At 34.0% G+C, this 14019-nt stretch overlaps 1 protein-coding gene across 3 annotated transcripts in view; it reads left to right on the top strand.

Moving 5' to 3' along the window:
• Nucleotides 1-14019, top strand: part of tmod (tropomodulin) — a 59803-nt gene that overhangs the window by 30331 nt on the left and 15453 nt on the right. For all 3 annotated transcript variants that reach the window (XR_016457147.1, XR_016457146.1, XM_090106263.1), the window contains exons 2-3: nucleotides 12333-12485; nucleotides 13700-13867. Coding sequence is in view for 1 of the 3 variants with exons in the window: in XM_090106263.1 (XP_089962389.1) it covers nucleotides 12333-12485; nucleotides 13700-13867 (321 nt within the window). In the remaining 2 variants the exon portion in view is untranslated. The remainder of the gene's footprint in view (nucleotides 1-12332; nucleotides 12486-13699; nucleotides 13868-14019) is intronic.

The following is a 14019-nucleotide window of genomic DNA, read 5'->3' as shown; positions in this document are numbered from 1 at the left end:
ATTGTAGTAGGAAATTTTATTATAACGCTACCCCAGAATATATAATAGTACGCTACTATAACATTAGTAACGAGGCGTCCATAAATTAAGTGAGGTGTTTTAGGGGAGGAAGGGGGTCGAGTCAAATCTCATCTAATTGAAAAAAACAACCTCACGTAATTTATGACGCTCTCTAAGGCCTCCCCCACATTGGGCGTAGGCCGAGCGTACGCGTTTCCTGAGCGTGCTGCCGGCGTCGGCGCGGCGCGGACGTCGCGTCAGCGCGCCGTCTGTGGGGCGCGGGCTACGCGTTGTCCAGCGCCGCGCGGGCGCTGCGTGAACGCCGCGCAGACGCCGCGCTTACGTCGCGTTCCATGGGCGTTCGGGCGACGACGAGGGCAATGAGTGCGAGGGGCACGGCGCGGGCGGCCGAGTGCTTTAGACGCGACGTCGCGTCGGCGCGGCGCTTGCGCAGCGCTTGCATAGCGTTCGATGGCGCGACGCCCGCGCCCCACAGACGGCGCGCTGACGCGACGTCCGCGCCGCGCCGACGCCGGCAGCACGCTCAGGAAACGCGTACGCTCGGCCTACGCCCAATGTGGGGGAGGCCTAAGTTTGGATAGAGCATGGTGATAAAAAAAGTAAAAGACAAATCAACTATGTAAGTACATTTTAATATATTGTAAATAAATTTCACAAAAAATATCGATTTTTCCATCAACAATGAATATGGACATGGTAAAAAATATATGACAGAGATTTGACACGATGTTTTGTCGCACAATTAAATTGCGATTGGCTTTTTTAAGGCTTTTTTGCATCTTTTTTGTCCTCTTGAATGGAACCAGACATTGTAACGGAACGTTACTGAATCACGAAACACAAAAAAATTAAGTTCTCCGTTATTTATTATAGGCGAACGTTATTTATAATTACCTGAAATAAATTTATAAAATTCAGAATATTGTATTTTTGCCAATTCTAATTACTTAGGTACGTCGAATAATTTTTGCGTAGAATGTTGCTGGCTGCTGCGTTGTGCTATATTTTAACCTAGTTTTAAAGACTTTAACATTGTCTTCAGATAAAAAAATATATCAATTTTACAACTATTATATAAATACCATTACTTACATAATTATAATATCTTTAGCATCAGTGTTGGCACAAATACCTATCACCTAGAATTGTTTTTTGAAGTGAAACTTCTTTATCGGGGTTGGACAAAAATTTAGTGTAACATTTTTGCGTTACGCCGTACGCGTGACATTTTTGCGTTACGCCGTACGCGTGACATTTTTGCGTTACGCCATACTCGTGACATTTTTAAGGTCATAAAGAAGTTTCACTTCTTACGTGTGTACTCTAGTACACACATACATTTGTTTTCTTAGAGTAGGTAATCGTAATTGCTCGGGCAACGCTAGCATGAAGAACCTATGCTTCTGTGCTTCATTTGTAATTTAATAATATCCCTAGAAAAAAGTCTGATAAAATGTTATGCCGGCGATAAAACACGTTTAGATAATATGCAAATGCCAATATAAGAATTGCATAATGTGTATCCTTACTCTAGATTTAAATATATATATTTAATTCATTAAATTGGTAGTAGGTATGTGATTTTATTAAAATCATTCTAATTTTTTTAACTGTGGTTAAACGTTATAGCCGTTTGAGACCGGAATAGCAGGAAGTGAAAATATATAATGTGTAGTTAATTATATAGGTATATCTATGATTGTATTAGATTACGATCTACCATTTAGCCGGTCATGATAAATCGCATGTCTTTGAGCTTATGTGTGACTCAGCATGAATTGGGTCACTCTTGACCTGGCACTCTCCAACAACTCCACAACATTTGGGCACCCGTCATATAAAGGCAGTGGAGCAAATTGATATCAAAATAGGTAACATAAAACATTGTGATCTGGAAATAAGAGCTCATTATTAAACATAGAGCTCATACTAAGGAAATAAAATTTTTATTGTGCGGTATGCAGTATCAAGCCTCTAGATATCAATACATGTAGGTACAAGAAGTATAATGATGAAGAGGTTGGAACAATTATTTTTGGCAAATTACTAAAACTAATTGCAATAGTGCTCTTTTTTACATAGAAACCAATTAGCAAATACTTTAAATGTTAAAACTTGTTAGTTTGTCCTACATTTTTGCAATATCTAACGGCCTTTTAAGTTTATCGAAAAACTTGTTTCAATGGTCGTATTGCGTGCTAAAAAATTTTTTCACGGAAATTTTAAATTTATGTGCACATTGCAATTATTTCCAATCTAGTTTTTCTATTTAAAGGCGTAGAATATTATGAATGTCGATTTTGTTCCACTTGTATGCTTATGTAAAATATAGTTTGAACTTTGATAAGATTGGCTACTCATGCTTTGATTGCTTACAGCCATTATGTATAAAGCAATGCATAGTATTTCTGAGGCATTAATTATTACAAAACCTAAAGCCGCATATTATATTTAAATATATGGGATACTAAAATTTAATAGAATTGCTTATACTTCCGGGAAATCAGATGTAAAGAGAATTGTTATATTCAATGACTTGTGTATTTCGAGATATCTTTTCTCAGCAAAATGTCACGGTCTTACTTAGCCATATTTGCATTTAAATATAGATAATCACGTAATGCGATTCATGCATAACTCGCGTATTAGCAGAACTGTAATAAGCATAATTATTGTTAATTATATTTTTCTGCGACTACACTTGAGAAAGACGCAAGAGTTAATCCTGTTATCCCATTAGTTTTCTTAGGTGTAGGTAGTATAATTATGCGAGTGTTTCTTAGCGTAAATAACAATAACGGGGCTTAGGTATTTCAAGTGAAACTTATTGCAAGTAAAAAAATACATAAAGACATTTTAAGTTTGAAAAATCAGATGTTTTGCGCGAAGTGACAGTAGTACCCACCTCAACGCTTCGCTTATGAGGCGTGCAAAAACTTAAAGCAGTTTCCTAGTTACTAATACCACAGAATACTTAATAGTAGCTAACGCTACTAACACTATAAAATATGCGAAAGTTTGTGAGGATGTATGGAGCTGTTTGTTACACTTTTGGTGCATTTACATCTTGAGCGAGTTCATTCTAAACCCTCTATGTCAAATTATTTTAGTGTAAACAGGCGAAGTGCATTCTTTCGTTGTTCTTATTGCGCTCGAAAAGATACTGAACAACACTGAATACGAGATTTCATTTACACTAAAAGATCACGAAATAATGCTCTTGCTCTAGCTCTATATGTTCGTATGATATAAAATATGCATCGTTTCACGAGAAAAACTACTGACGGATTTGGATTAATCTTTACAGTCATATTATTACATCAGAAAACACATGAGCTCTATATTTCTATAGATAGTGATCTTGCGGGTGTTTAAATATATCGAAACTGCTAATAGCTGAAATAAACGTAAAATAATTTTCGACAGCGTGATAATAGTATTGAAAAAGTTTTAGTGTTAAAAATAAACTATTCAATTGAACTACGTAACAATTAGACTGGTCATAATTGTAGAGCGTGACGTTACGTTACCACTTCTCAACTACCTGTTTCCAAAAACTTGTTTCATTTATATACATACCTACTCCTAAAACTTAATACAGGTTCATACATTTTTTTAGCATTTGTCTTATTTTTTGTGTGGTCCCTAACATGTATTTTTATATAATGCAATACTATCCTACTAATATTAAAATGCAAAAGTTTGTAATAATGTATGGAGGCACAAAACGTATACAAATGGAGGTATGTTTCTCTTTTACGCGAAAACCACACGAACCAACGCGCAACGGTCACTTGCTAATTGCTATAGCTCAGCAATAATTTAGCTTTCCACAACAACTAACCACCTCCACTAATATTGTAATACTGTGCCACCACTATGATGAAATATGTATATTCAAAATCGTTCCACTGTTGGAGCTTATTTGATATAGGTAAACAAACAAAAAATCTCAATGAGGATTTCTATGGGAAGGAAAAGTAGTAAAAGAGTTGTCTCTACTATCTGTTGATTTTGTGTGATTCATTCAAATCGTGTGGGAGTAAAGCAATAAATCAAAATATAAATAATAAACCTGTTTAGTTTTTTTTAGTTTCTCCTGCTAGACAAGAATATTTAAACTTAATTTTTTCTCTTTTATTAAAATTTATTTTAGCGAAAATCTCTTAAGTTGGTTTATATACAGGGTGTCCCACCATCGGTATTCTAAGCTCATGGAGGTTACAGTTTTGCATACGCTGACTACGTAAAAAATACTTATAAAATTCCAGATTCATTCTTTTTTCAAATAGATGAATTCTTAAAACTCTTTGTGTACACCCCTAACAAGCACCCGCACGGTGGCAAAGTTGGGCGGGTTGAGCGTGAGCTATCGCTTGATTATCGCTTAATTTTTTGGCGTAATTTTGTTGTTTAAGCACACCCCGGACACTCCATACAAAATGATCGTTTTGACAGTCACACTGTAGAGACTGCAAATGTGTGTGTTAACGCTTTATGGTTGGCACATTTGTGACTAGCGTAAAAAAAAATTCTCGTTTTTCTGATGAAATACATCCGTAAACAGCACAATATCTAACCATTTTCTACGAAAAACGATAATCACAAATCCAAAATAATAAAATTACTTTAAGTCAATTTGATTAATGTTGTCAATCTTCGTTGCGTATCGTCCTTGCAGAAAAATATGGCCCATTTTATGTCTGATCGCGCGGGGGTGAGGTAAGTTTAATTTTGGCGGGAGGCGGAGAGTGTCCGTTCTGTAGCGTTTAGCTACTATTATGTATTCTGTGGTTTAAGTATTTTTTACAGTGTATGCAAGACTATATGTTCCTTCGCGCTTAGTATACCGATAGTGGGACACCCTGTTTAAATATACATATTTTAAAATAATCGCGGCAAATTAATAAAGTACCTACGTATGAAAAAATTATATATCACTGTTTTTTACAGGTTCTCTAGCAAATGATTATTTACGTGTAAGTTAACTTATTTAAAATCCATCTTCGTCAAAAAAACACTATTTATGCCGTACGGTTTCACTCATCATAACCAAATAGGTACTTAAGTATTATGAAAATCCTTTCAGTGGTTCTCCGGTGACAGTTGAACATACATCCATACAAACTTTCACATATTATATAATACTAGAGGTCCGCCCCGGCTTCGCCCGTGGTACATATTTCGTAATAAAAGGTAGCCTATGTCCTTTCTCGGGTATCAAAATATCTCCATACCAAATTTCATGCAAATTGGTTCAGTAGTTTAGGCGTGATTGAGTAACAGACAGACAGACAGAGTTACTTTCGCATTTATAATATTAGTATGGATTAGTAAGATAAGATGATAGATTTATGAGAACGATAAAAGTTCTGATAATATATTCTTCATATAGTGGATAATTTCGCTACACAAGTACAAACGTATAATACGCAGTACGCACGTAGATAATAAATATTCTTTAGGTCTAATGCTAGTGATAACAGTAAAACGCTCACTAATGAATTAATCATAATGTAAACCGTTACGCTATTGAATATGAATCATGGTGTGTTTACCTTTATCTTGTTCTTTGGATACAATAGAAGTACCTACAACTTACAGATACAAGAATCACGTATTCGGTATTCACTAGCTCTAGGTCTCTAGGTGTAAGCTAATTAATAGCTCTAAATTTTCCGTGGTGGAAAAATTCAAGGTATACATTATATTTTTGCGTTCTTTACAAAAATATGTAATTACCTATCTCATTTTAAGTATGTAAAATACATATAAATAAAGAAACAATATTGAAACGTGGATACGGCGAATATGTTTTTCCTGAAAATGTCCCGTGAGAGCATTTAGTTTGTTTTAAGTGAAATTGTGGTTACGTTTAGTTAATAAAATTATCGCTTTATAAATGATAGCATAATCAAAATAGGTAACTGCTGTACAAAATAATTGAACTAGAGGTATATTCTGGTGTCTATATTCTATAAACTCTGAAAGTACGCTAGGTACACTATATAGGCTCAGTGGCGTGCATTAGGAGAGGCCTACGTCCAGTGGACATCGAAAGGCTGATGATTGATTGATTGATTGATAGGTGTTTCAGAAAAAAAAATTACATGACAATGACATAAAATTTCGCATTAGTTTGGAGGAAAGTAGTTTCGAGGTTGAATTGAAATCGTGCAAAACAGTAGCAACAAAAAATTGCAACAACATTATAGAAAGTAACCTGCAGATTTAACAGTAGGTAATAGAAGTCAAGGTGAGACTCACTTATTTCAGACACTAAACCTGAATTACCTAGGTACCAATCTGCTTGGATTACTATTTACTTTATATTTAGACATTTATGCCTCTCATCTTTACCCATAGATAAATGTATATTGTCTATTAATTAAAATATATCTATCATCATTTCCGTCTTTTTCTTAATAATTAAGTACCAAACAGTACCTAAATATAAAAATAAAATATCTAGGTATAATTATTATGACTATGTTCTTGTTGGTTTCATGTAGGTACTGAGGTACCTACTTACGCAATAAAAATATTTTATTGTGTTGTTTATTTGAATAATTTAAGCATATTTTGTAATATTTAAATAAGTATCTAGTATGTAAAATTGGATACATAATATGAAGGAATAAATTAAATTAGTATTTAGTATGTTATTTTTCATACGTGCGTAAGTAAGTACTTACCTATTATTCCTAGTTTTTTTTATTTTTACATTGCATACCTACGTTGTATAAAATCAAAGAAATAGGTATCGTGATAACATTTACATAATGATCACGATTATTCCAGCCCACGTTCGAGTCTGAAATGCAAATTGAAGGAAAAACTCGATCGTGCAAACCCACCATAAAAGGTAACTCGATTAGTCGATTAATCGAGTGAAATTATTTGCAGCATGACTGGTAAACAGGCTTCGCTTGTCCAGTATCCATTACCATCAATCTTGACGCGAGATTCGAGAGAAAGTCGACAAAACCATGTGAATTCACAAACAGTTTAAACTTAACGCACGTATTCCGCTATAGGTTGTGTATGGGAGACTTTGCGACGAGCAGTGAAAACTTGTTAATTGCGCACTTTCGCGTTTCGAAAGCATTGTTATTTAAATGAATCGAAATAATTTTTATGGTTGATATTCATTGATACTTAAAAATATTACGTGTGTATTTTATAAAATACTTGTAAATATTAGAAATTTTGAGGTCATAAACCTTCAATCTTAATCCATTCATCACATTTTACAACTTGCCAAAAGTTTATAGCTGTAAGTAACTAACTGTTTGCTAACTAGTAGTGTGAATAAAGTTTATAATAAATACAAAGTTCAATTTCCTGATTCTCTGATATAATATTGAATAAACATACGTATCACTACAGTCTCCCAGGCTTAAACAATTCCCCTGACTCCATTTGCCGAACAACTTCCCTTTCCTCGGCCGCAATTTTCGCCCTCAATTTAGCAAGTTCTTTATCGCGCTGTATTTGTCTCACGGCTTCTTCCTCCCTCCACCTCGCTTCCATCGCTCCATATGCAAATTGTTTAGCTATTCCATACATAATACCTGCAGCTAACAATGCGTATCTTATTCCTCTTATCAGAGGAGAAACTTGCACAGGTGGTCCGAATGGTAGTGACATTATAATAGACAAACAACAACGGACACAGATTTCTTTATTAACAAATAATTATTTAAATGTGAATATATCTAATTATCTATGTGGCTCATGAAATATTTTTATTGACTGTCGACTGCGGACTGACAATCTTCATGGTGGCAGTACACATTGGGCCAACGTGTTGGGCCAACGGGTTGGGCCAACGTGTAGAGAGCTACTTGGCGGTATGTTGGCTTCATTAGCCTAGTTGGCGCCAATATTGGCAGGCCAACCGAATGTTGTCGGTTTTTTGTGCACACATCAAAGGATCTTGGCGCGCTCCACAAACAGCGTTCACACGTTGGTGTCTTGTTCAGTTTGTTGTTACTCGTCAGCGGAGACAGTATCGTTGCGCGTCAATGAAATTTACGTTTAACCATGTTCCGATAGCGATGGCGGCTCCGAGGTTTTACAATTCGCAGATTTGTATCGACATGAAGGAATAATTTGGAATCCACGGCATGAACTACACAAAAATAAAACCATATGACTCAATAAATTAGATGTTCTATTTTCTATTTATTATATTATTCTAGATGTTTTTCTTATCTAACTTTCATACAATGCGATAAAAAAATGAATATATTTATAAAATGAGTAAAATAGTATTAAAAAGTTACTTGTTCTTAAAAATTAAATAACAATATACAATGAGCATTATTTTGATCAAATTGTGCTTTATTACATAAATAATATTATCATTTAATAAAATAATATCTAAAATCTAATCTTTAAAGTTTCGTTTTATAGGTAAGTAGTTAAAATTAAATTAAATGTAAAATGTACACATTTTAAACATTTGAAAAAATCTAAACATAATAATGTTTTATTTATACAGTTATAAAAAAAGGACAATAGAGATTGGAAAATGGTATCATCGCAGACGGCAGAGTACACTCATTGTTATTGATGCACATGTACGTAATAATTAAACGCACTGTATATAATTAAATTGCCGCGGCTGCAAGAACTTCTACGGACTACGTCCATCTTTGAAGCGCCAATGCAGAATGATCAGTACGCCAATGTGTGAACAGGAATCTTGATATCCTTCATTTTTTCCCAACACGTTGGCCCAACGCCTTGGCCCCATGTGTACTGCCGCTATCAAATTCTTCAATCTTGTCGCATTTTTTGTCATCATGTCGTTTCTGACAAAAAGTTCGTTGCTCTATTAAAAACTGAATCGGTAATGTTTTATTTTGCCCGTCACTACTACTAGGTCAAGTCAGTTCAAGGAGTGTGTAGTTAAATTTATTTTGTTTTGTTCGGTACCTACACGCATTGATGATTTTCGGCAGGCCAGTGGCCGAGTGCAACTAAGAATACCGTTTGTCTCTGGTTTGCCGACCACCAATTATAGCAGACTGGCGTTCCGCCAGCGGTCGGCCTGGCGTAGTAGTGTGGTCAACAGGAACAACCATTTAACGAATCAATCACTTCACAACAAATCAAATTTCACATTTAATTGATTCAAAATTATTTAATTAGAACGACCAAGACGTTAATTAATTATTGCAACTGGTACCTGGCAGTTAATACGGAGCGTATAAGAGAAAATAGTCCTATTCCTATTATAATATTATAATATATTCTACTATAATATTATAATAAATGCAAAAGTTTGAGGGTGTGTGTGTGCTTGTTACTCTTTCACGCAAATACTTCTGAACCAATTACAATGAAATTTAGCACACATATAGAGGGTAACTTGGATTAACACATAGGATAGGTTTTATCCCGGAAATCCCACGGGAACGGGAACAATGCGGGTTTTCCTTTGAAAACGCGGGCGAAGCCGCGGGCGGAAATCTAGTCTATTTAGAAATTAAAGGCTTTTTAACGGATTTTAAACGCGATTTATTCATTATATTATTTTCCCGACGTTTCGAACACTTTACAGCGAGCGTGGTCACGGGGAGACTCAAAATCCGTTAAAAAGCCTTTAATTTCTAAATGTATATAATACTCGCGTAAAATCAAACATTAGAAAATTCAATCTAGTCTATACTTCTATACTAATATTATAAAGAGGAAAGGTTTGTGTGTATGTATGTATGTATGTATGGATTTCACGCATAAACTACTGGACCGATTTTGATGAAATTTGGCACAGATAATCTTTAGACCCTGAGAAAGAACATAGGCTACCTTTTATTGCGAAATATGTACCACGGGCGAAGCCGGGGTGGACCGCTAGTTTAATATAAAGAAGTGATATAATATCCTGACCATTAGACAAGTCTCAGATAATAATATAATCTACTTCTTAAATTATATTTCTTGGATTCTTGATAAAAAAAATATTTTGATTATTAACATACTAGGAAATTTCGATCATTGCAAATGTTGGAATGTTAATATTAAAACAATTATAGCTCATATACATAATATAAGCATCTACCCACCGTATAATCGTGATTCTTCTGGCCTTTTAGAAGCTGGTAAATTCACATGACCTTACGTCTATAGTACCTACCTACCATAAGACAAGACGACTTTATTTAAATTTGTGTTTCGAATATCGTTCTATTAGCAGTACATATTAGTATATTTAGTTATTCATGGTCAAGGCAAAAACCACTATTAAATCCATAGACTTAGTTAGGTACTTATTATCATAAAGAGCTGAGTTGTAGGCTGTAGGCGTAATTCAGGCATTTTAATGAATATTAGACTCCAGGAGAGAAGATTTCAATCTTACCATAAAAATTACCTAAGACCGTAGTGATATAATGTGAACATAATAAACTAAACTATTTACCTACAGTTCTTTTGTCTGTATCTGTTATATCACTTGACGAATAATAAAGAAGGTCGTGACTTCGTGACGGGAGTTCAATAGCAACAAGTCATTAGGCAGGCAAAGCATGAAATAGACCATTGCGTAACCTCCCATAGTGACTGGAGATATATTATGACACCCAAATGTCACGACCTCGTATAATTTTTAACAACAGTCTCTCAGACACGCGCTGATATGATAATTGCTTTTGTTCTTAGAGTAGGTAGCTACCCACATGTGTGTTTGAATAATTTTATTATTCAAGTGAAATAACTTAGATGCAGATTATTGAAGTAAAACTTCTTTATCGGGGTTGGACAAAAATTTAGTGTAACATTTTTGCGTTACGCCGTACGCGTGACATTTTTGCGTTACGCCGTACGCGTGACATTTTTGCGTTACGCCATACTCGTGACATTTTTAAGGTCATAAAGAAGTTTCACTTCTTACGTGTGTACTCTAGTCCACGCATACATTTTTTTATTCTTTAGTAGGTACCTAACTACCTATAGGTGCTAAATAAATATGATTTAATAGTAACTGGTCCTAAGACACTATTTTTAAGGCAGAAAACACTGACGATTCCATTTATAATTTAGTATTATGAAAATATTTAAGCTTTGTATTGTATGTATTGCTGGAATTGAACGAATAGTAAAATTAAAAGTAAAGGTAAAAAAGTCATTATAAAAAATTAGTGTGGGTACCTAAGTACCGCCACATGAGTAGAAAGACGGGTACCGCTACCTAACCAAAAGGGCTATTTAAATGGCTTTCAAATTATCAAAAATATGGGATTAAATTCTCCATGTCCAAATAATTTTGATTGTAATAATTGGTTGTAATTGTTTATTGCGTTATCTCCGTATAAGTACTACCTCTATATAATTTGTACATATGTATGAGTATTTTATAAGGTACTTTTGTTATTGACCTAGCAGAATTAGTTGTAGACCGTAGAATATAGTGTCTTTTAATTACACAGAAATTGAGCTCCGTACTTATCTAGTAAGTACACGAAAATACTCGTTTTGAAAAATAAATGCGTAAGTACCTATGTGTAAAATTTAATTACCTTACCTTAAATATTATATTACCTTAAATATAAAAATGTGCGCGTGTACTAGTGTACACACGTAAGAAGTGAAACTTCTTTATGACCTTATTTAAATAAATAAATTGTAATTTACTATATGCAACTTCACAGAAATACGTCGAATCACGCGTGGTAGGGATAAGAAAAAGATGGCGCGTAACGAAAAAATGTTACACTAAATTTTTTTCCAACCCCGATAAAGAAGTTTCACTTCAAAAATATTTATCATACTTAAACTAATACTAGCGTTAGCTTCTATTAAGTATTCTGTGCTAATACGTAATAATATTATTATTTATTGATTTTTTATTAAAAATCGAAACTTGATAAGAAACCGGTAATGGAACAAGCCTTTCTTTGTGACAATACAGACGCTTCCCTAGATACTCTGTCTCTTTCACTCATGTTGCATTTTATTATGTTTTATTCGGTCTTTCATATGTGCATTTTCCAGTCTCTATTTCGCGCTCACAGACGTTGCTCGTGGCGTTAAAATAATAACCTTATTTGGATTTTAGAAATTTGATTAAATAAAATGTAAGCAAACAGTGTTAACTAAACTCAAATTATGATTTTGCACGTTTTTATATTAGTTTTTTAACAAATACGTCCACATTAGTTTTGTTAGTTCCTCGTATTGATTAATTTATATTGGGTGTGGTGTACTGAAGCTTGTCATGTTTATTTACCGTAAAAATACTCCATTATGTAATGATTGAGCGTAAAGCCAGTGTGTGAATTCGTGTTAATTTGTGGTTACAGAAGTCGTCAAGTACGAAGACGACGACAATGACGACACCGGCCAAACTATACGGAAGAGAGTTGTCGACATACGATGAAATCGATGTCGATGAGTTACTGGCCAAACTATCGCAGGAAGAGCTGACTATGCTAGCCAAGGAAGTAGATCCAGATGTAAGTTTTTTCTTTCATGTAGGTTTACTGTTATGAGGACATTTTTCTTTGAGGTGAAAATAAAAAATTCTGTCACTATATTTTGTGCAGTAGTACTTATTTATTAGATTGCTGACCAATAGTGGTCTTACCAATAGCAAATTTATCATGTGCATGTTATAAATTCCAGAAAATAGTATTAAGTACCTATATTGTACTTAGAAATACAACACTTACTTAGTACTTCTAATGTAACTTGAAACATATTTTATGGATACGCACTTAGATTATCCAAGTGCTCTTAGATTTCTGTCCTTAAAACCATGTTATCAATTGTAATTAAGATTAGCCAAGCCCTACTTCATTTATTACAATAAAACATGTGACAAAACATGATAAGATAATTAATTTGAGTACCCAGTAGTTACTAAGACATTAATAAGATGCTTTTAAAAACAGAAGATTTCTGAATGAGCGATCTGATTTTTAAATACAGTAGAACTCCAATTATCCGAACTCCGACTATCTGTATCGCCGATTATCCGAATCACAAAAAATTGTCAAAAAAAAGTTTAAGTGCGCTATTATTCTTACCCTAATCCATATAGAGAGGATGATGATGATAAAGATGCGTTGTCACTAGAGGAAATAAGAAAAATGATTGCAAAAATATTTAAAACATGTGACAAATTTCATGTTTCTTTCATGTAATTCAATAAAAAAATAGTGCAATATCAAAACGTAGCTTTTATTCTCTCCAATGGCAATATTTTTTTTAAAATCCGATTATCCGAATGGGTCCCGGTCCCCATTAATTCGGATAATTGGAGTTCTACTGTATGTATTTTGTATTAAAAGCGAATGAAACTAAATAATAAGTATAGATATGAATACTTAGTTTGTAATTTTGTTAATTTTGATACTGCTTTATATTTATATTTTAATGTTTTTTTTTTATAATTGTAAACAAAATTTGTAAAAAGTGCAATAAATGGCTTTAAATAAATTATAATGAAATCTTTGAGATTGATTATATAGATATTCATTATAATTTATAAGCCACACAGTTTTAAAATAGGAAATAACTTAAAAGATTATATCTGTTAAACAATCATATCAATCAAAGTTTACAATAATAAGAAATCTTTGTTTTCTAATAATTCTAAATCCAAAACTACCGTGGAATACAATATACTTTCAACAAGATGTTTCATAATTATATTTTACAATTTCAGGATACCTTTTTACCACCATCACAAAGGACAAACTATGCTTGTGAAAAGGATCCCACCGGCCCATTGAACCGTAAGAAGTTAATTGAACACATAAACAAACAGGCCCTCGAAACACCTGACCGTCCAGAGGTGAAGCCCTATGTCGCTGGTGTCATTCGAGGGAAGAAGGTAAACATATTTGATATTTAGTTTTTTTGACATTCAAATGCTTTACTAAAAATAATTTTTAAATAATAGAAAAAATTGATCACAAATTGAGCCGTGATTCAAACCTGCGTCTTCCGGGATGAAGGCTGAGTGGTCAGGCATTGCCCCTAAAT

This window comes from Colias eurytheme, chromosome 10 (assembly GCF_061535395.1).
Source record: "Colias eurytheme isolate Ceu_HAF_F1 chromosome 10, ilColEury1 Martin Lab GWU primary, whole genome shotgun sequence".
NCBI classification, from domain to species: domain Eukaryota; kingdom Metazoa; phylum Arthropoda; class Insecta; order Lepidoptera; family Pieridae; genus Colias; species Colias eurytheme.
This window is presented reverse-complemented; position numbering and strand designations above follow the sequence as displayed.